Source organism: Zootoca vivipara, chromosome 5, assembly GCF_963506605.1.
Source record: "Zootoca vivipara chromosome 5, rZooViv1.1, whole genome shotgun sequence".
NCBI lineage: Eukaryota > Metazoa > Chordata > Lepidosauria > Squamata > Lacertidae > Zootoca > Zootoca vivipara.
In genome coordinates this window covers 84,870,447-84,893,388 of record NC_083280.1, presented here as the reverse complement: position 1 = coordinate 84,893,388, position 22,942 = coordinate 84,870,447, and the positions used below count along the sequence as shown (strand labels likewise).

Genomic DNA, 22,942 nt, shown 5'->3' with positions numbered 1-22,942 from the left:
TGATAAATTACGGTAACATGTGCCATTAAGGTAAGACGGGGAATACAAAGGAGAAATGATCTGGAAGAGATATAGAGGGTGTTCGTCAAACTTGTACAGTTAAAACGGAAAGGGGTCAAACCATCGCAAGAGGTGTTGACATTTTGGGAGGTTGGATAGTTACAATGGAATGGTCACATTTTTATTCTTATTTATTTATGATTATTACTTTGTCAAAATAAAATAATGATGATAAAGAAAACAAATACAAAAAAATGCATTGCACCAGACCAGACTGCTGATTAATTGCTTTAAGCCAAACATATGTACAGTACTATAATTGCAGGCTGCACGCGAATCCTGCACGCGCAGGCGAGGTGGGGACATGGGCGTGGCTCCCGTCAGCCCCGCCCACTTCCGCTCCCCGTCTCCTCCCCTCGTTTGTTTGTTTTCTTGCGGAAGCTGCGTCAGTGCCTGGTCCTGCCTTTTCCGCTACGTGGCCGCGACCGGTTGGTGAGTGGGTGGGTCGGTTGCCTGGCAGGGTCGAGCTGCTCCGCAGTCCCTGCTGCCGCCGGCTCACAGCCACCTCAGCCTCAGTGGCGACCCCTCCGTGCGATGGCGAAGACGCACCGGCGGCGACCGAAGAAGCGAAGCCCTCGGCCTCTCCCTACCGACACGTAGCGGGGCCGCGTCGCCCGGCGAGGAGGGAGCGGGTAGGTTCCGGCTGGCTCGGCCTCGGCGCTTGCGAGGGGAGTTTCGGCTTCTGAGGGGCGTGTGAAGGGGAGGCGACGGAGGCGGGTTTCGTTCGCTGGCCGGCCGACCGGCTCTGCCTTTCGCAACCGCTGCTGTGTGGAGCCGAAGGGAGCTTCCACAGCCGGGAGCAGTCTATCCTTCGCAGGCTTAGCTACTGCGTCTCCCGAGGGAGCCGAAGAAAAGGGGTGGCGGGTTCTATCTGTCGGGGCGCGGGCTTTCCTATTTCGAAGGATTTTATATTTTGAAGGATGCTATCGTTTCTGCAAGATACTTGATTTTGAAAAATGAAGTTAGAAATTGATTGATTGGGGGCGGGGGGGTTACAAATTGGTAGCCTTGCCTAAGGGTGCAAAATAGCCTGGTCTAAGGGCGTAACTGGGATGTTTAGCTTATTTTTTTAGTTGTTTTGTTAATAGTGTTAACATAGATGGTAATTGTTTATTTGGGATTGTTTTACCGATGATTTGTTAAGTGTTCTATACCATTTATGCTGTACACAGTTTTCATAAGTTTCATTATGTTATTTTTATCTTTTGTTTGTAGGCCACTTTGGGATTGATTTGAATAAAAAGTGGCATGGAAATAGAATCAATCAAAATAATGTGGTCTAAGGCTGCAAAATAGGCTGGTTTAGGGGTGCAAAACAGCCCTGCTCCAGCACTGGCTGGGTGGTTATCTCTGCCTTGCTTGTGAGCTTACTGGGGTATTCCGGACACAAGATAGGTAGGCTGGATGACACTTTATTTATTATTTTATTTATTTATTTTCATTTGTTGAATTTATATACTGCACTATACCCGGAGGTCTCGGGGTGGTTCACACAATACAATCAGAATATAAAACCACAAAATGCATAATCAGAAGAAAAACAACAACAACCACCCAATAACATGCACACACACCCAAAAAAACATCCCAAACTTTACAAGTTTAATCCGGCAGGGTTGTTTTTCAGAATTATTTTTTTGGCAGAAGGCGCAGCTTTAAATTGCTCACTGAAGAGCACCTTCGTGTCTGGGAAGCAGCCTCTCCAGGGCGGCCAGAATGATGTGCACCAACAGGGGGAGTGGCTGCTGGTACACTCTTCTGTGTGATCACCTTGTTCTTTTTCTACTTTGAGGAAAGCCTGGATCCATTCGCTTTTACAACAAGAATACAAAGCTGAAAATGAACAAACTGCAGCTAAAATATTATGTTCATTTTTCACTTAGTCTAATCCTTCTCCTGCCCACCCCCCTAATATCCTTAAGAGGGTCTCTTCTCCAGTCTTCAGAGAGTAGCTGTAAGTGGGGAGGCAGAAAAAAGGTCCTCCTTTTCTTCCACTCTGCAGATTTAATCTGAAATACTAGGCGCAGTACTGTGCCCAGAGCTCAGAAACTGCTTGCATTAATGAAATTCCCTGTCGCAAAATGTGCCTAGAACAATGGGAGTTTTGAACGCTGCATATGCTGTAGGGGGGGGGGGGGTACAACTTTGTTTTTATTTTATGCCCCTGGACCTTTGGAGTACAATTGCAGCTTTCTAGAATACCAGGTTCCAGGAGCAAAAGGGCAGGAGATGGGAAATAATCACTCCCTTCTTCTGCATTTCAAGGGTACCTGGCTAACTCTTGTTGGAAACAGTCTTTTGTATGAAACTCTTTTGGGGTTTGATGTCATGGATAAGTCCATGGGTATGTGAAATTGCTTGGAGGAAAGCATATCCTCCCAACCTATTAGAGATAAAATATTGACTGTGTCTGCAGGCCTAATTGGCACCAATGATCACTGCCTTTGAGATGCTATCTTTTACCTGAACTTAAATGTTCAACATGCTGTTTAACAACATGTGCTCTGGCTGTTGCATTTTGTAATCAACAACAGCCTGTATTGTATTGGCATTTGAAGTTCAGTGGGTTTGGGACAAACTTCATGTTGCATGAAGCATTTAAACAATTCAGTGTTGCAGAAATCTTTTAAACTGCAGTTTGCAGTTGCAGAGGCAATCAGAATTGGGGTGGCAGAGAATATGAAGGGGTTTTACCCTTCAGCTTGCATAGCTGCCAAGTTATCCCTTTTTTAAGGGATTTTCCCTTATGCAGAATAGGCTTCCTCGCGAGAAAAAGGAAAATTTGGCAGCTATGAGCTTGAAATCAGGCTCCAGAGGAAAATTGCCTCCCAGCTACTATTTGGCATGGGAGGAGAGCTGCTAGTAGTGCCAGCAATCAATATTGTATCTTATCCAAGTATTTTCATAAGCTGTAAAAGCTTTTGTTCTGTGTTCCCAGGCTGCTTTAAAGGGAGATGGTGAAAGGGCTTTAAAATAATTAGAATAACAGGGCTGCAGCCTGCAGGTGAGTCCTGCCATCTTCTCTGTAAGGAAGTCTTGCTGTATCCTGGGACAGCTCCTACCGGTTAATGTGAGGGTTCATGGAATAATATGTGCATTGTACTTCACTACACAAGTTGATCTTGCAAATATTCCACTTTTCATTAAGAGAGATAAAGTATTGTGTAAAAGTGTTTCCACTTTTCCTCAATGTATTTTTCCCCATTGAAAAAATAGGGGGAAACCATTTTTCCTTCATTCTTCATATCTCATTCCTGCAGGAGAGATCAAATTGTAAGATCATATCCATACTGCTTTAGTTGGTGTCACATCTTCTTCTTTTTTATTGATGCCCAGTAATTTTTAGTAGCAATACTAGTAAATGCCTTTCAAATAACTTGGTTAGCTTTCTGAGTTTGCATACTTTTATATGCTGGGGAACACTCTAGAATTACTTGAAAAGTAAGCCTGTATTTTTCCAAGTAACATTGCTGTGTGTCTACCAGATAGGTGACAGAAGCTTTGGGTTACTATAAATTTCCCTTCGATGCCTTTTGCATTACTTGGAACTGTTGTAGTTGTTTGTTCTTCAGGTTTGCTGAGTTAAACTTTATTCCTTTTTTCAGATTTCCTGCAAGGGTGCTGCCAATGTAAGGAAAACTTGTGGCAGCTTGCTTAGCAGAGAATCAAAGGGGCATTCCCAGCTTTTTCCTGTTGCGTGAAATGAAGAAAGATCATGCAGTTCTGCTTGCTCTAGTCTAGTGTATATCTGCTTTGCTATTGAGCTGATTCAGCCTGCGAATCATTGCCATATATTATTCAGTAGATCTGTAGGACAATGATGATTAAAGCACAGCTATTACTTAAAAGTAGGTTTTCGTTTTTTCCCCTTTGTAGAGCAGGGGAATGTATTGAGGATGTTGCTGCTTATCAATATCACATTTTTTGGTAATGTATAGATTGCATTATGCCACTCATTCATACTCATAAAACATTTAACATTTGGAATATAAACTTAGATTGTCATTACATCAGTCAGCAGTCCTAAGATCAATTTTCATTGAAATATGTGTGTCTATGCTAGTGTTTCTTCCTGGAGTAAGTAAACACATTGGCACTTGTAATGAGGACCAGGAAGGCAAAGAAGTGTGGAAGCTTCCACATACTTAGCCCTTGGAGTAGATTGGTTAGTGAACTGCATAAAAATGGCATACTCTGTGAAACGCACAAACATTTATGTACATTTGGACAAGTGGCTTTTCATATATACCCAAGTAGACATTTATTATGGACATTAACTTGTCGTGTCTTTTGTTTGACCTGTCCCTTAATGTTTCTTAATCCTTCAACTTGCTTGCAATTATTTTGCTTGTTAAATGGTGGTCCTCTGTTAATATAAGATCATGGGAGTAATTCTGCTATCTAGAGTTGGCATATCACTGCTTCAAACAGGTGTGAGAAATCAAATAGTGTCATTAACTTTGAGAAATTGGAGGAATCGAGGTTTGTTCCCCTGCCAAGGATTTCTGTGTATTGTGCAGCATTGCCTCTTTTGTATCAGCTGAATGTGAATAGTTTTGAAACTTAGATAGCTTCAGGTGTGAACATGTTCCTTTTCTACAGTATATTGGCAAGCTCTCCCTCTGCAGGAGGCTCAATATCTTCTTTCTCTTGAAAGCCATATCGGATTGGATATCCTGGTAACTAAATATAAAAGAAAGATCAGTGTAACCAGCCAGTGAAGACACACAATCCAGTTTTTATAGCACAGTACTGTATGTACTTTTTAACTAGCTTCTGAAAATTCAGGTATAACTTGTGTTATTTATATCTGTTTTATTAAAACAAACCTTAGCTTGCCTTGTAACATCACTGTTAATAAAAGCAATTTAAATAAGTAGACAAGCAGAACATCCAAAGCATCAGTCATGTACCCATTGCAAACGGCCTGGACCATGCTCAATAAGGTTAAAAGCAATAGGTTGCCACCGACATACAGTATATCAGTGGAGTTGTTACAGAGTTGGTTGTAATACTTAATTAGGTGCAGTTAACTTTTTTAAAAAATCATTTTTATTAGTTTTCCAATACAAACAGCCAATTAACATATAATCATATTCCAATTAAAAACAATTAACTAAAAAGAGAGAGAGCCAAATTGTAGTTCAAATTATTCCCCCCGAGCTTCCCATAGTCTGGACCTCCTGAAGAGCATTCTCATGTCTCGTTCCTTCTTCTTCTTCTTGTTCTCCACATTCTGATTTGAACTTTAAAGTTCTCGTCAAATGTCATATATCCTTACATCCATCGAGTACAGCTTTATTTGTTATAAGAATGTGTTTTCCAACTGTCTATTTACCAGCACAGCCCCTCCTGACCTCATTCCACTTTCAATCCAGGCTGTTGTCCAAATTAGGTGCAGTTTACTTAATACAGTAGGTGTTGCATGAATTAATCTGTCTTGCTTAGAATGTGAATAGCAAGTGGCTATGACAGTTATTTAAGAACCAGACCAAGTGTAATAACTTGGATGGTCTCTCAGTAGTCACATCCCTTCTGTATTTTGTAAAAGTAGGGGTATTTATTCCTTCCATAACTCTGTTCCAGCTCTTTATATGTACTGGCAGTGTGTATTTTAATGAGTCTTTGTACTTTGCTATAGTTGGCTAAACTTTATAGTTGTAAAACCAATTTACACAATTATTTTTAATCAGGCAGGGGGCAGGAATTTCAGGAAGAGTATTGGATGAATTGGAAACAAGCATTTTGGAAGGAAACATCCGTGTAGGTCTCTAATTTTTTATTTGGGGGGGTAGGTGGATTTGATGGCTTAAATTTTTAATACTGTATTGCTGATATTTTACTTTTTTATTTTGTATCATATTTACTGTTTTTAATTAGGTTTTGTAGTAATTTTGGATTATGCGGAATGCTACTTCTGAGTGGATGTAGCAACCGAGTAATTTTGTTGTTTCCGCAAGGGGACAATGACAATAAAGATAGCTTATCTTATCTTGAATTCTTACTATTGCTCTGCATAGAAAAACCCCAAATAGAGGATGTTTAGCCTACCCTGCACAGATCTCATAGGAATTCAAATAAATTCAAAATCTGGATGTTTTGGCCATATTTGGCCAAATAAAATTTGGAATCTTTCCCAGGTTGTAGCTGTTACACATCTACTGCATATTTGAAATGATTATAATTGGTAGCCTTACTACTATAATTGGTAGCCTTACTGCTAAACGTGACCAGTCCCAAATGATGACTAAGCTTGATAGATACTGTCTCTGATATTGTAATCCAACTTTAATTATTAGAAACCAAAACTAGATAGAAATTCTTTGGAACTGTTTGCAGTTTCTTCTGTCTGAGAGCTGGGGGAACACATTCCTTTGGCTTTTTTATTTTGATTGGTCTCTTTGTTCCTGTGCCACTGCTTTGTTTCAAGTGCAGTTATGAAGATCATCTTGGGAAAGGTGGGCCACGTGTTGCTTGAAATGGGGACAAATGTATTGCTTCAAATAGCAGGGCCTACTCCCCAGTAAATTTATTTGAAAGAGCAAGCCGTGGTATTTACCTAAGTAGCCAACATGTATAGCACAGTGTTTCTTCTGATGAGTGTCTAGATGTAGTTGGTTCTATTTTGAGGTGCTGGCCTAACCCTGTGTAGAACCCAGCAGGTGAAACTTGTTTGCAGATGTCATCAACATGGTTTCAGAAGGTCCACACCTACCTGCAGAGTGCTTCCCTCTGGCATCCACAGAGTCCTTTTTCCTCACTGAAATTAGGCTTGGAAGAAGCATTTTGTTGCAGTCAGTAGACCAGGTTATGGTGTAGGCTTGGTTACATGTATTTCCCATGACAGTTTCTCTGGTTTGCAACCAGTGTTCAAAGCTCCCTTTGTTCTAGGCACATTTTGCGATGGGGAATTTCATTAGCGTGAGCAGTTTCTGAGCTCTGGGTACAGTACTGCGCCTATGATTTCAGATTAAAACTGCAGAGTGGAAGGAAAGGAGGACCTTTTTTCTGCCTCCCCACTTCCAGCTACACTCTGAAGACTGGAGAAGAGACCCTCTTAAGAATATGAGGGGGTGGGCAGGGGAAGAATCAGACCATGTGAAAAATGAACATAATATTTTAGCTGCCATTTTCAGCTTTGTATTCTTATTAAAAAAAGGGTGCCTAGACATTCTGTTTCTGCGCCCATAACCTAGATTTAAGGTGCCATTTAGCTCCTAGCTTTCATATCTCAGTTTGTAACACTGTTTGCAACTGATTATGGGCCTAAGAGCAGGAGTTTCCCTTGTTTATTGTAATGTCTCTGGTTTACAGTACAGATTGACATCTACTATTTTTTTACTGTTGTGTTTGTTTCCTCTGGAGCTGTATGAAATAATTGTTAAGTTAACTGTTCCTTACACAAGATTTGTAATATGCTTTGAGTGCATGTTCTTGTACAAATGTAGCGAAAAAAATTAAACAGCTACTGACAAAAAATTATCTGGGAAGTCCATTGAGAGAGCATGATTTCTTCAGTCATTTGACCCTCCCACCTTTCCAGTGTTTGGAATTCACTGTGGACTTACTCCCAAGTACAAGACTTATCACATGTGACCTTTGATGTATGAGTGTATGTATGCTTGATCAGCATTGTGAGTGACTCATACTGTGTGAAAATTGAAGGATGGTGCTCCTTTTCCTGCTTTGCCAAGCAAAGAACCTGTTGTCTGACATCTCTTCTAAAGGAGTCCTAATTGAAGCATTTGTGCATCAAGAGCATTTGTTTGGTCAACCCTTTAGGTATCTGTCTTCTGATTTTTTTTCTGAAAAATCTTGAGAATAATCTGGTGAGTCTGTATTTTATTTTTCTCTGAACCTTTTGTCTGCATTGGTTGAAGTAAGGATTAGGATATAGTGGTACCTCGGGTTACAAACTTAATTTGTTCCAGAGGTCTGTTCTTAACCCGAAACCGTTCTTAACCTGAGGCGCGCTTTCATTAATGGGGCCTCCTGCTGCTGCCACTGCATGATTTCCGTTCTCATCCTGGGCAAAGTTCGCAACCCGAGGTACTACTTCTGGGTTAGCGGAGTTTGTAACCTGAAGCGTTTGTAACCCTTCAGGCAAGAAAATGTTGAAACTCAATTTGCAATGTCAGTAGAAAATGAAAAGTGGATTCTTGGTTAAGTGATATATGAATGTATTGAATGCGCATGAGAAAGTGAGCTCCGGTTGCTGAGTCCCAGCTCCTGCCAACCTAGCAGTTTGAAAGCATACCAGCGCAAGTAGATAAATAGGTACTGCTGCGGTGGGAAGGTAAACCGCGTTTCCGTGGGCTGTGGCACTCGTCACGGTGTCCTGTTGCGCCAGAAGCAGTTTAGTCATGCTAGCCACATGACCTGGAAAGCTGTCTGCGGACAAACGCCAGCTACCTTGGCCTGAATCGAGATGAGCGCTGCACCCCATAGTCGCCTTTGACTGGACTTAACTGTCCAGGGGTCCTTCACCTTTTTTTACCTTTACATGAATGTGCAAGTGATCTTCTGAAGGCTTGAGATTGTGGAGTTTTTGTTTTGTTGCAATTGTTCTTTTAAGTACTGTAAGTAAGTAAAGTAAGTTTCTTAAGTAAGAATCTACAGATTTCTGTCCTGCCCTTAGCACCATCTAAGTTTTCATGGCAGTTTATTGTCACTGCAGAGAGAGGTTTCCACATGCAGATCATCCAAACTAAAAAAGAAACAGACCTTACTCTGGTGCTGCCCATGAAAGTTCATGCCATAATAAATGTGTTGGTCTTTAAGATATCACAAGACTCTGTGCCCTATTTCTCAGACCAAAACCAACTAACATTCCTTAGAAGAACACACTCATCAGCACAAATGCCAGTGTTTGGGTCAAGGAGGTCAGCATTTGGGTGGCTTGGTGGCAGTTAGATTCCTTGCATGTTTCTGAATGTAGACATGTTAGTCACTTGTACCTGTATATTTACTTTGACTACCATGATGAGCATCACCACTTCCCTCCTCTGATCATATTCTGGCTTAGTGTTCCAAAGATTACATGACATTGAGAGTATACTGGGCCTGATTGGACAGGTGAAGTGTGATGTGAGGGTACCTGCCCTTGGGAGGGTAAGATAGCAGCATCTCTTGAACTTGGAGCAGTGTTCAAAACTCCCATTGTTCTAGGTGCATTTTGCAACAGGGAATTTCATTAGCGCAAGCAGTTTCTGAGCTCTGCGTGCAGTACTGCGCCTAAGATTTCAGATTAAAGCTGCAGAGTGGAAGGAAAGGGGGAGCTTTTTCTGCCTCCCCACTTCCAGCTACTCTCTGAAGACTGGAGAAGAGACCCACTTAAGAATATTAGGGGGGAAGGCATGGGAAGGACTAGACCTTGTGAAAAATGAACATAATATTTTGACTGCAGTTCATTCATTTTCAGCTTTTTCATTTTGTTCTTTTTATTAAAAAAATATGTGCCTGGACATTCTGTTGTTGCTCCCATAACCTAGGTTCAAGGTGCCATTTAGCTCCTAGCTTTCATATCTAAATTTCTAACACTGACTTGTAGACGTTACTGTAAAAATGGCACGTATTTTCCTAATAGTTAACGGACACTGAAGCCATAATCAGAGTATACACAGGCTTACGCTATCTCAGAAATGGCTGCGCTTACTTTTCTACCCTACCACCATGGTTTTCCAATTCTTTTGAAGCTTTTTCTTGTTTTTGCCTTTTTCTTATGTATTTTGTGTTCTCGTTTTCTACTTTTCTGTTGTGACCCATCCTGTGATCTTCAGATGAAGCGTGGTATACAAATTTTATAATTAATAATAATAGCAACAGTAATACTACAGAGCTATTAGAGATGGGGTGGGTAGAAAAGAAAGAAGAAGATGCTGTCTGGAAAGGCAAAACACGGCACAGCAGAGGACCTCCTAGTTGGAGATGTGCCGTTCCTCCACAGTGAGAATGGCCTGCATTGCGTCACATGGTCAACTTCCTCAGTGAAGTCAGGGTTCAGAATGAGTTGGGTTTGACACTTTTACATAATATATCAGGTTCAGAAATAACCACTTGCTCAAGATGAGTAAGAATTGTCCCATGACTAATTGGCTGTGAATGTTCCTTTAAAATGGGGGTCAGGGAAATGCAGTTCTTCCATGTAATCAGTATGCCACCATTGTTTAAGAAAGGTGTGGGTGGGTGGACAGGCCAGGAAAAAATGCTTTTGTAGGTGAGTAAATTGATTTAGAATACAGTTAGTCCATCCTAAGCAGACAGTCTAGTCACCAGTTGGGAAGCACTAGGTCTCTGGGCTGTAAAAATTAAATCTGAAAAGGGTAAGCAGGAGTAGCTGATCTACTCAATACAATGTAATTTTGTTACTTCATAGGAAAGTCTGTCTGAAGTACATTTTAAAGCTATATCCCAGAACATTGAGAACTTGATGCTATATTGATGTGGGCACTATCTTCTCGGTCTTTAAAACATCTGATTTTTAGCAGGTAGAGAAGATGGAAGGCAACAGCCAGCTTTGCATTCAGCGTTGGTCTACCAGGCATGTAGCCAAATGGCTGAAGGAAGAAGGCTTCTGTGAGTATGTGGAAATTTTGTGTGACAAGCACAGATTAGATGGAATTACATTACTGACGCTGACTGAATACGACTTGAGGTCTCCTCCTCTGGAAATCAAGGTTCTAGGTGATATCAAACGGCTCATGTTGTCAATTCGCAAGTTACAGAAGCACCACATTGAAGTTTTGGAAGAGCTTGGTTATAACAGTGATAGTCCCATTGGTTCCCTGTCGCCTGGCTCCCTTCAAGGAACAGACTGGTTTTGCAATGGCGAGGTTCAACGGGATTGTGATGACTGTGAGCCTGTTGCCGATTTGAACACTGACCAGTATCAGTATGCAAATGGAAAAAACAAACATCCTATGCGAAGACTGAACCCAGAGTATTGGAAGACAGCTTTGAGTTGTATATATGTTTTTATTGTGTTTGGCTTCACATCATTTGTCATGGTTATCGTGCACGAGAGAGTTCCTGACATGCAGACATACCCACCACTACCAGACATATTCCTAGACAGGTAAGTGCTTTAACCTGCTTAGGAAAAAGTGCTAAAAATCAGAATTGCTAAACTGCCAAGCTAGGTGTTTTGCAGAATTTCGTGTTGCTTCTCCCATTCTTAATTTTTTAAAAATATATATATTATTTTTTCACAAAATAAGAATTTATAAAATTATTCCCCCAGTTTTTTTTCTTTTCTTTTCCATGAAAGCATGTGTTGTAAGCACCCTGGATACTAACAACTCCCACCACCTTTGGGGAATTCATTGACCAGCTATTTCCCACTTTTTTGTGAAAATACCTCAAGGTCTATGCCAGGCTTCCCCAAACTGCGGCCCTCCAGATGTTTTGGCCTACAACTCCCATGATCCCTAGCTAACAAGACCAGTGGTCGGGGAAGATGGGAATTGTAGTCCAAAACATCTGGAGGGCCGAAGTTTGGGGATGCCTGGTCTATGCAAATCCATGAAATATGGGAAATGGCTAGATCACAACATCTGCACTGCTTTTCCTCTCCCTGAATTCAGAGGCTCATGGTGGACTTGTCCCCAGTTCTTTGAGCGTGCAGTGGCTAGCCATGATGCATGACTTAACTGTCTGTGGCCTGATTTGCGCATCATGATAAGTCACAGTTCGTCTTAAAAGAATAGTTTAATTAATTGAGAACATGCTTTGTCCTTGCACCCACAACACCCTCCAGACTCTGGTCACTGAAGCTGTACTATGGCTTATTGATAGCATGGTTTGTTTGTTTCAGAGAAGCCATGAAAGGTAAGCAACAAATAAACCAAAGTTTGCCCTTGTTTATTTCTGCCTTATCATGCGTGGCTTGTTTGAAACAAATAAACCACAGTCCATTTTAAGATTACGCTGCAAGAAGAAGAAAGTGGAATTTTCCAAAACAATTTTATAAACGCCTCCAAAACGCTGAGCTGCCCCTACAGCAGTGATCTCAAGAGCTGCTGGGAAGTCTTATGCATTTTCCTGCTGGGAGCGAAGAATGCAATCTGTCAGCAACTGCCCTTGGTCCTCTTAACTGGTGGCTGGGGTGAAATTGTCCTTTCTTTAGCCATGGCGCATTATTATTGACTTTCAGTCAGGAAATGTAACATTTACAAAATTTGATACTAAATGTGGGCACTATTTGTTTAAAGAACTGCTTTTGTAAAAAAATCCCAGCAGGGAGCAAGAAGAGAAACTATTGGATGCTAGATATTGCTTTAGAATAGAATTACTGTCATCAGGGCACCAAGGAAGGATTTAGAATAGAAACCATAATCAGGAAAACAAGGTCAGAAGATTACAATAGTCGTCTCAGTGACTGGCCTTTGTTATTACCCTTTTAGCAGCAAAGGCATGTGACTGCAGAATAGCTTCGACTGAAGCGATTGCATATTGTTGTGGTGTTACAGTGCACATATTCTGTTCCCAAGAAGTATGGGTTGTGGGCAGTGTTTGCAAAAGCACTTGAAAACAAGGCTAAAATGTTAATACATAGACTTCGTAGGCCAGCAAAAAAGCCAAAACTTTCCCATGATTACAATTTGCTGAATAGTAGATGGAATAACAAGAGGCAAGTGGCTGAATAGAAGAGGAACTATTATTGCAGATTAGGTCATCAGTAGCTCAGATTTTAGCTGTTAAATTGATCTCTTGGCTCTCATTCCTTTGCAATGTTCCTTTTTGTGATTAGATGATGTTTTGAGTGATATGTTGGTATCTGTTCCATTCTGTGCTTTTTTAAAACAATATTCACGGAAAGGACATTTAAGAGCATTTTGAAATGTTTACGGCTGTTTACTGGCAGTGTTTGAAAAATTAAGTGTTCTTTTACACTGGCTGAAGGACAATAAGCTACACTATTAGGTTTCATTCCTGCTAGCAGAAGGCAGAAATCTTGAGAGGAAGGAACTGGGAAAACCGGTGGGAGCACCCCACTGCCGAAAGGTTTGAGTGAGCTCCCTCCCAACTTTGTGTCACACACACTTCTCCAGAGCCTGGCCAAAGTTATCCATGCTCTGGTGACCTCCAGAGTAAGCTGCCATAATGCATTACATGTGGGGCAACCTTTGAAGGCTGATTGAAAACTGCTAATTGGAATTGGCTGCTTAAAGTGGAACAATGGTGCTTCACTGGCTCCCGTTCTGTTTCTGCAGACAATTCAGAGTGCTCGTGCTTATCTTTGAAATGGCTTGGGATCTGGATATTTGAAGGGTTACTTGTTTCTGTCTGTGTCTGCCCGTGCAAATGTCAAGTTTGGCTGCTCTTGTCTGGATGCACAAGCCGTGGGAGGTAAGGAGGTGGTATCTGAGGGCAGAGCCTCCTCGGTTTTGGCCTCCCGCTTGTGGAGTGTTCTCCCAGGGAGCTTTGCCTGGTGCTCTTTATCCCCTTTTGATACCAGGCAAAGACTTGCTTGTCTTCTCAGAGTTCAGAACTTGATTCTGGTTTTGTGCTGCCGGTGAGTTTCTGTTCTTAGTGGTCCTGTTAGTTGGACCCAGTGATGTTCCGTCTCATAAATATATCCATAAAAATGAATGAATGTCAATGACAAATACAATGTTGAACAAGCTTAGCTGTTTCAAAGCTTAGCTTTTTTTTCTAAATGGAAGTAAAATATGTTGGATTGGATCACTAGGGCATCAAAAGATTTCTAGAGTAAATGGAACATTTTCCAATGTAAATTACATTGTTCAAATCATAATATTCATCCCCCCCTGGAAAATCCACATTACTGTTCAGCTCTTTTTAGGTACTTGTCCTCTTGATTTTCTTATTTGTTGTATGCATTCTTAGCCTCCCTGCAAGTATGTGCATTGAAGAGAAGGTTATCATTTTGTAAAATAAGAGGATGATTGAGTGGTAGAATGAACTGGTGATGGTGCAGCATTCAACTGCTGTTAAATGAAGAAACAGGCATGAAATACATTTGTTAAATGGTGGACAAAATGTGAAGGACAAGAAGGGAGTGTGTAGACAAGTAAATGTCCAAAAGAAATGGGCTATAATAGTAAAAGGAAATGTATACTCGGCTTAGAGAAGAAAAGATATTGCAAGAAAGCACTGAAGTTCAGAAAAGACAGCTGATTTGATTGTGTGATAAAGCATCTTTAGCCCCAGTCAGTAGATGCTCCATTAAAATGTATGAAGATTTTGATTTTGTAATTTGGCAAAAGAGTATTGAATCGAATTACCTGGTATTTACTGCTTCTCTCCTGTTGAAGAGAGTGATTATGCTTAGGATGCAGACATGGAAATTGGAACTGTCAGATATTACTTGCAGACTCTTGCTCTTTTTTTGTAGATACATGGTGTGAATTTATGGTGCAAGGCCAAGTTTTCCCCTCCCTCCCTTCCCTTTCCCCAGCGCTGCGGAGGCCAACTGTCTCCCAAGGCGGGGCCCCCTCTTGGGTAGGATAGAACAAGGGTGCCTTTGCACTTTTAAGATTACTAGAACAAGCTCCTGCTTTGTCTAGTGATCAAATTCCAAAAATCTGTTTGTTTCAACAGAGCCTATTGAACCCATTGATTTTAAGGCTACAGAAGTTTCAGCAAATGGTTCGGCTGTTTTGCTTCTTGCTGCTTCACTTTCCCCAGTTTTAGGGCAGTAAAGCAAAGCTTAAGAAGGGTAAGATACTAAACTGCAGAAAAATGTGATCTTTCTGGCAAATGCCAAGTTTGTTTGAAACCAATCAGCTATGCTAGAAATTATGCTGAGCGATTAGGTACCTAAACGATAGTTTCAGTTTTAAATCAAATGGGGTGTTGTTGTTTTTTTTGTAAGGTGCTTCTTACCCATTGTCTGCATTTCTTTTGCCCAGGAATTGCAGATGTCAAAGTAGCACATAGCATCTTGATTTTCCTTTCCTCCATTTTTAGTGTTCCTAGGATACCGTGGGCTTTTGCCATGACTGAAGTATGTGGTGTGGTTCTCTGCTACATCTGGCTGCTCGTTCTTCTACTTCACAGACACAGGTATAGTTCAGTTGCCTTTATTTTGGAAATTGCAGACAACCTTGTTTGAAGATCTTGTGTGTATCTGTCGTGTGCTGCAGTTCTGGAGAAAAATAGAAATAGAAGGAGACTTGATTCCTTATTAAGAGGGAATACTAAAGTCCACACCATGCAAACAAATAGCAGGTTGAATCCATGGCAGCTACTACACATGTTGAGAGGTTGATGTGCAACAATGGGAACTGTGGTTCCATCACTCCCATAAAACTGTTGAGCAAGTGGTGTGGTGGTATGAGAAAATGGTCCCAGGCTTGTGTAGCAAACTGTAGCACATTGCTTATTCCCAATGTATTTTGGTTGTGCTTAGCATTGCTGTGGAGAGAGATGGCAGAGCGAGAACCCCCAAACTGTGTTTGCTAGCACCCTGCTCACTCATGTTAAATCACAGCTTGTTTTTTAAGTGGAGCGAGAACTTTTCAATAGCATGAACCAGCACATTTCCATTAAATTTTATGTTTTAAAGCCATGGTTTAATGTAACATGTGAGCCATGTCAAAACAAAAGCGTGAATCCTAAGAAAAGCTAAGGAAGCTTCCCGAAGGAAAGGTTACCATTTTATCCTCCCCATTGCAGCCACTTGTACCTCTGAAAAATCTCTCTAGAGGGTCATTGCAGGGGAGGGGATTCCTGAGTATGTTTGGGTGGGCTGCTGAGACAGAGGAAGGACCTGAAAACTTTCCATCCCATAACTTCCTTAAGTTAACATCTTTGCATCCAAGCCCTCCATTGAACAACTCAGACTTTTCCTGCTTGTTTCTAGGTCGATCCTTCTACGGCGGTTATGCAGTCTTATGGGGACAGTGTTCTTGTTGCGTTGCATTACAATGTTTGTGACCTCATTATCTGTGCCAGGCCAACATCTGCAGTGTTCTGGAAAGGTAAGCAACCATTTGCCCAACCCAAATTCTGAGGTTTACTTCTGCATTGGCCACAGCATTGAGATAGAAGTAAACTTAGGACAAACAAATTAGAATTGCCAAAAGGTAGCTATTTGTCCATCTAACCCAGGCATCCCCAAACTTCGGCCCTCCAGATGTTTTGGACTACAATCCCCATCATCCTTGACCACTGGTCCTGTTAGCTAGGGATCATGGGAGTTGTAGGAAAACATCTGGAGGGCCGCAGTTTGGGGATGCCTGATCTAACCTGATATTGTCCACTGGCTGGCAGAGGGTCCTGAACAAAGGTCTTTCCCATTGCCTGCTACTGACGCCTTTAACTGGAGCTGGCATTGATTGAATGTGGAGCCTCATGCAGGCATGGCATATGCTCTACCACCAAACTAGGGTCCCTCCCCAAAATTTAGCCCATCTATGTTGAAAGCAGGTTGTCGAAATTGCTGCAGTAGGCTAATAAAGTTCCAGAATGTGCCTTTCTCTTTAGCCTATTTAGGCAACACAAGTTCTCTGGAATACTCTCAATATTTCCATGTTAAGGCAACAAATTCTAGTGCAGCCTCAGGCTGGTACCATCCACATAGTGTTGGGCTGCAACTCCTGTCATTCTTGTCAATTGGCCATCCTAGCAGGGGCTTATGGGAGTTGCAGTCCAGAGTATCTGGAAGGCACCAGGTTTGGGAAGTCTGAAATACTGGGTAGCATAAGTTGAGTGGGATGACTGCATCTTAAAGCCACAGAGTAAGCTAGATAGCTCATCCTGCCTCCTGGACTAAAGGAAATTGAGAAATGAACTGATCCCACACTATCTACTCCAGCCTTGAATCAATTCTTTTTTATGGTATTCTGTAGAGGTCTCACACAATCATAAATCTCTTCTCAACCACAAACTCACTCAGTGCTTTTAGCAATCTAAGGAGAGGGTGAGAGATAATACTGACCTACCCTACAGGGTGTTGCACAGAATACTGAGAGAATGTATATGGAGCACTTTGAACACTTTAAAATGCTAAGTTGTTCAATATTGATAAAACTGTATGCATTCGGAAAACGGAAAAGAGTGTTTGAAAGAGCAAGGTCTGTGAAAGTACATCCTTTCTAACCTGATTATATGTTACTCTGAAGATACATTATATATGTGTATGTTTAGAGCACGATGCATTCAGGGGCAAAATGTGAACATGTATTTTTAGGCTGAATATCTCTAAGAAGGTTAAAGCTTGGTGCTTTCCTTGTGGGAAGTAGGGAAAATCCTGGAGACTTGATGCTTGGTGTGTATTTTTAAGTGTAGATGTAAATAGACCAAATGTACAAACAAAATGAACTGTGTTTCAATTACCTATGGAAACCATGCTATGTGAACTAGGGGCCAATTCAGTGCTGTTCTAAAGTTGATAGATCATCTCAAGTATTCTTGATGTGTTCCTTATTCATTTATTTGTTTTGCACACTTCTGTTTCTAGTTGTATGGCAACGTGTGGGCAAAACTTCAGCGAGCCTTTGCAATCTGGAGTGGGTTTGGCATGACGCTAACAGGAGTACATACCTGTGGAGACTACATGTTCAGCGGCCATACGGTTGTCCTAACCATGCTCAACTTCTTTGTCACTGAATGTAAGTACAAGAAATGGCATCATGAATCTAGTATGTCACTCCTTTTTTTGCATCTTGGTGTTGTGAATTATTTTCCTACATAGCAGGTGAAGGTTTCAGTGAAGGGAAAACAAGCATTTGTGGGGGACAAAAGCTGCCTAACTGGCAGTGGGATTTGTGATTGACTAGATTAAAATGGCTATGAATGCTCAGATATCTGTCATTCCTGTTTAGAAAGTGAAAGCAAAGCAAATTTCAGTTTCACCAGACTTCATGATCCGTGTACTGATGTTACATTAAAACAATGTTTTATTGCTACATGGGGGGGGGATGATGGGGATTTTTTACTTACTGTGTTCAGTGCTTAATTGGTGTCTAGCAAATGAGTAAGCTAGTCAAAGAAAAGACACAAGGCCATCCTAGAATCTAAAAGACACCAAGAAAGAGGAGTGGAGGAAGAAAGTGTTGCGGGGGAGATGTCTTAAAGAATGCAAAGTAACAAGAAGGCAAGTTATTAAATGGGCTTTTCAGCTCAGTGAAGGCTAGGGCTGGGCAATAAATTGTCCAAAACTGGTTTGAAATCCATATTGTGATATTGGTTTTATAATTTTTGACCTGGCTATATATTGTGAATCATGGTGTGTGTGTGTTTGTGTTTGCTATGCCAAAATCCAAATGTGGGGGAAACCATGAAGCCGGCCAATGCCTCTGCATAGTTCCACCTTATTTCAGACATCGTGATACATCATTTTATCATGATGTTTAGCTGAGGATATATCACAATGTTGAAAACCAGATAATGCCCAGCCCTAGTGAGGGCCTTGCTGTCGTTCCCTTTATGGAAGGAAATAGGAAGAACCTCGAAGCAGCCCTTGGTCCTCTGGCTGGTGACTGGCATTGTTCTTCCCTTACCCTCTGCAGCCATGTGGAAGCTGACAGTTCCAGAAGACAATAGCTAACCTTCCTGATTGCTCCTAGTTGGAGGTCAATCCAGGGCACCCCTTTGTCATATGATAGCAAAACCTGATAAATTGTGATTGGCTGAATGCTCTTCTCTATTCCTTAGATACGCCAAGAAGCTGGAATTTCTTGCACACACTGTCCTGGGTGCTGAATCTCTTTGGGATCTTCTTCATTTTGGCAGCCCATGAACATTACTCCATAGATGTCTTCATTGCCTTCTACATCACCACGAGACTATTTTTGTACTACCACACACTGGCAAATACAAGAGCCTATCAACAGAGTAGGAGGGCCAGGATCTGGTTTCCTATGTTCTCTTTTTTTGAATGCAACGTAAATGGCACCGTTCCAAATGAGTATTGCTGGCCCTTCGCAAAGCCATCGATATTGAAAAGGTTAATTGGCTAAAGAGGACTAGTTTGAATTCACATCTTTGTGAAGTATTTGTGATTAACTTTCTACGGGAACAGCTGCACAAAAGGGGTATGTTATTCATGTGCAGCAAGGCTACAAGGCACCCGTCGAAATGCAGCAAAGTTAAGCCACTAATTCTTTAACGTCTGGAGAACTTCAAGTTGTCTTTGGATGAAGGAAAGACATTGGATCTATATAACATCAAGTGCAACCTATCTAGCTGTCTCAAACAAAAACTAACATGTGTCATACCTTTAAAATAATTGTTTGCCTAATGAGAATAGGGTGCAATTTGGGAGGGGAAATCATGAGAGGGAATTGCACCCTGACAAAAAGGGGCCCCAAAGCCTTTAGTAAAAGAAATTGTGCTGTGTGGGGCAAAGTTGCTGTCTTGGTACCCAAACGACAACCGTGAACAGAGCTTCATTGACTTGGATCACATGACTTCATGCTATTGTACCATCCCGAGGTTTTCCTTGTTTACATTTCAGTAAATCGGTGAGAAATAAACACCTTATCCTTTTTGAAATGAGGTTGACTTAGCTTTAGTGCCACAACTCTTCCTTCTGAACACAGTATTAAACACTAACAAAAATCTCTGCATGCTGTTAAAACACTGCTCTTAGAAGAAGAATACCATAAAATTGGGGGTAGTAGCAGACGATGTCCCAGGAGATAAATGAAAAGCGTGGTGTTCTTTTTATTTTGTTTGGGCAAATGACGAGGTTTTGAACAGTGGCTTTGAGAAAGTACATACAAATCATTTTACTTTGCCCATTACCACAGTTGTCATAAGGCTCCATGTAGCATTAACAGATGTTGAAATTTCATCGGTTAGCTGAGGAATGTTGGATAGTGTATTCATTGAATGTTTTCTTTGTATTCTTAGTTCTTGCAAGTTAAACTACCTTAATTGGCTTAACCTTTGTGGTAGATATCACTTTCTTCACAGAGTTTTCTTATGGTCATGAAAAGAGCTGGAGCTTAAAGTATTAGGAGTCCTGAAAGTGTAGCACTTGGCAGTCGAGGAACACACAACATTTTTCTGTGAAATATAACTTGGATAAGTTGCTCAGGTTTGCATTTAACCACCTAAGCCATCTTTTGTAAATGCTCAAAAAAGGACACCTTAGTTTAAAACAGTAATTGTGATTAGCACATAGATTCAAGAATGAGTTTGAAATAGATAATTTCAGAGTAGGTAGTTTGTGTTGATGCTGACATTGCTATTTCAAATGGCCATGTAAGCTTTTCCAAACTATCGCAGGAATTTATTGGAACATTTCCATGCAATACACTAAGTGTCTACAACACAGAAGATCAGCAGCTATCTTGTATGCTGAAAATCTTTTGAATAATTACACTGAATTTTCAGGTAGAAGTTATATGATGCAGTGTTGCCACTGGCAGCCAGTTATGCCCTTTCCCCAGTGCCTCTTCCTGGTAACAAGTGAACCAGACCTAAAAGGTATATATTGCTCTTATAGCCGAGAGCTACTAATAGGTTAGCTCTAAAGAGAAGTAAAGGGTGTCAGGTTTATTGCCTTTGTTTAAGACTGCGATAATAGACCGTGTAAACATTCCTTTCTGGTTCTGTGTAAAACACTGCTGCACATGGATTAATACTTATATGCAGAAATGCACGGGCCAATGTGATGAATTAGAAATAAGTGTAGTTAAATTTGCAAATCTGCAAATTAGAAGTAGCTGCAAATTATATAACTGCTGTTGTACAGCTTCTGGCTTTACTTGATCTCATCACAGTATTACAATATTTATACACTTAAATGACCACTCCAGTATCTTTACGTGCCACTTGAAAAGGGAAAAAAAACATTGTTGTCTCGGAGCATGCCTTATTATTCACAAACTGCTAATTATTGCAGAGTCAGTGATCCAGCTGAATGCATTTTGCAGAAACGTTCCTTTTTGCTTTGGCTTTTAAGGTGCACAGGATATGTTCAGAATTGCTAGTATGCACTGACTGGTGTCTGAAGATCTGGGCAGCAGGTAGTCCAGAAGTATATATAATAAATGCACTATGGTCTTCTTTTTGTCACCAGTATAGAGGCAGGCTCTGAGGTGCTTCTACCAACTGCAGTGGCAAACCGTCCCGTTCTTCCCACCGCGCTCCCCGGTCTTTGCTGCATGGGGAAAGGGGAAATGTAGCATCCTTTGAAGGCACGTATGGTCGGCTGCTTAAAGCAGCTCTCGAAATGCCACTGGGAACTCACGACGGAGACAGCCTCTCCCTAGGTTTACAGATTCCTTTTGGAAAGGAAAAGGGCACACCCGCAACAGTGTGTTTGAAAAGTTTACAGTTCAGGTCTACATTACATTGCAGGCTGCACAATATTAAACTGTCCAAAGGAACACAATGGTTTCCATCCGGTTATTGTTAAGAGCAGCTGCTTCCTATGGGATTTGACATGCAGCGTCATTCTATGCCTGTTTACTTGGAGCAATGTTCTTTGTTCTAACAGAGGTGGTGCGCCTGGGCCATGCCACTTAAGGCTGAATGAAGGATTGCCCCGTTTTTTTATTTTTAAACCCACACAGACAACTAGAACGTCAGGAAGGGGAGACTATTAGAACCCTTTTCCCATAGCTGCTATTTTTCTATGTGCAGGGACTCCCCACCACCACCACCACAGAGGAGGATTCACCCTAGTTTACAACCTTCCGTTAGAGCAAAGCCTGGGTTCAGTGGGACTTACTTGGAAATATGCATAGACTTGCAGTCAGTTGTGACCCAGATTAGATAGATTTACTTCACACGATGAATCAGATAAGAGGTGAGCAGAGTAGTAACCAGAACATCTTGGCTTTTGATGTAGTAAGTAAACAATTACTTGAATAGTATTTAGTATGAAATACATTCCCCCCCTCCCCCCAAAAAATCTTCCTAGAAGTCGTTTTGTGGACTATATTTGCACTTCTAAACTAGCCATCCTAGGGATTATTGTACTTAAAATAGTAATATAATACTTTGTATATCTTCCTTGGTTTAATTCCACATGTATTTTCTGTGGGAAGATATGTCACATCAACCCTCCCAAAATTTTCCCAATTTGGAGAGTTGTAAGGTATGGAATTCTTATCATTTCTGTTTTGAATGTGCTTAAACAACAACCTTTAGAAAAGCATTTTGCACTTGTCATTTATGTCAGACTACCAAGTGGCACTGGGGTGGGTTTTTTGTTTTTGTATAGTATATTAGTGTATGGAATGCTGGTGGTAAAGGAGACAAAATTCAGAGCAAGGCGTCTGAAAGATTCCAAGCAATAACCAGAACATCTCATCTGTTTACCAAATATCAGTGCACAGTAACCAACTTCAAATTGCTTTGCCCACTCTTTGGTTTGTAGTTTTGTGGTCTATACCAAGTGAGATATGTCTGCCTGCCTTTGGTACCAAATGATGCCCATCTTGAAATGCTGTGACTTGATACAGACTGTTGATAAGAGGTATCCTTAACACTACATTGCAATTTGATGAAGGTGTTTCCCCCCCTCAAATAAATTTTGGGTTATTTCCTTGATACTTTGCTGTGAAATGGATAAACCAATACTATACTCAAACCTTCCTACCCCCAGTATAGAATTCATTACTCAATCTGTAGTGTGCTAATTATAAATTTTTATTGGCAGAAATCAATATATTTATATACCCAGCTATCCTCGCAACTACTCCTTGTACAGTAAAGGAAAGCACAAAGTATTAATGCAAAGGAATCCTCTAAGTGTTGACTTATATAACAGTGCCGTGCCTAAAGACACTGTGACGAAATTGGGTTGTGTAAAAAATTATAATACTGCATTTTTTTGTTTAGGAACTGAGAACATCTTTGCGTGGTTTTGTTTTGTTGGTGAAGTCCTAAACTGGGAGATCTTAACTTCATCCAGAGTAGATTGCAGAGCCAAGCACAGTCTGGAGATGTCCCTAGACAT

At 41.0% G+C, this 22,942-nt stretch overlaps 1 protein-coding gene across 3 annotated transcripts; it reads left to right on the top strand.

The window, feature by feature from the left end:
• The first annotated feature begins 496 nt into the window (after positions 1–496).
• Positions 497–22,342, top strand: SAMD8 (sterile alpha motif domain containing 8). 3 transcript variants are annotated; one of them, XM_035138671.2, is made up of 6 exons: positions 497–692; positions 10,545–11,134; positions 14,992–15,087; positions 15,887–16,004; positions 17,486–17,636; positions 18,682–22,342. In XM_035138671.2, exons 2-6 carry the CDS (start codon positions 10,557–10,559, stop codon positions 18,984–18,986), a joined length of 1,248 nt encoding a protein of 415 aa, XP_034994562.1. In that variant the 5' UTR covers positions 497–692; positions 10,545–10,556; the 3' UTR covers positions 18,987–22,342. The 3 variants fall into 3 exon arrangements, with proteins under 3 accessions (XP_034994562.1, XP_060131014.1, XP_034994560.1); XM_060275031.1 differs by having other exon boundaries at positions 576–696; positions 10,552–11,134; XM_035138669.2 differs by lacking the exon at positions 497–692 and adding an exon at positions 707–7,889.
• Positions 22,343–22,942: the final 600 nt, after the last annotated feature.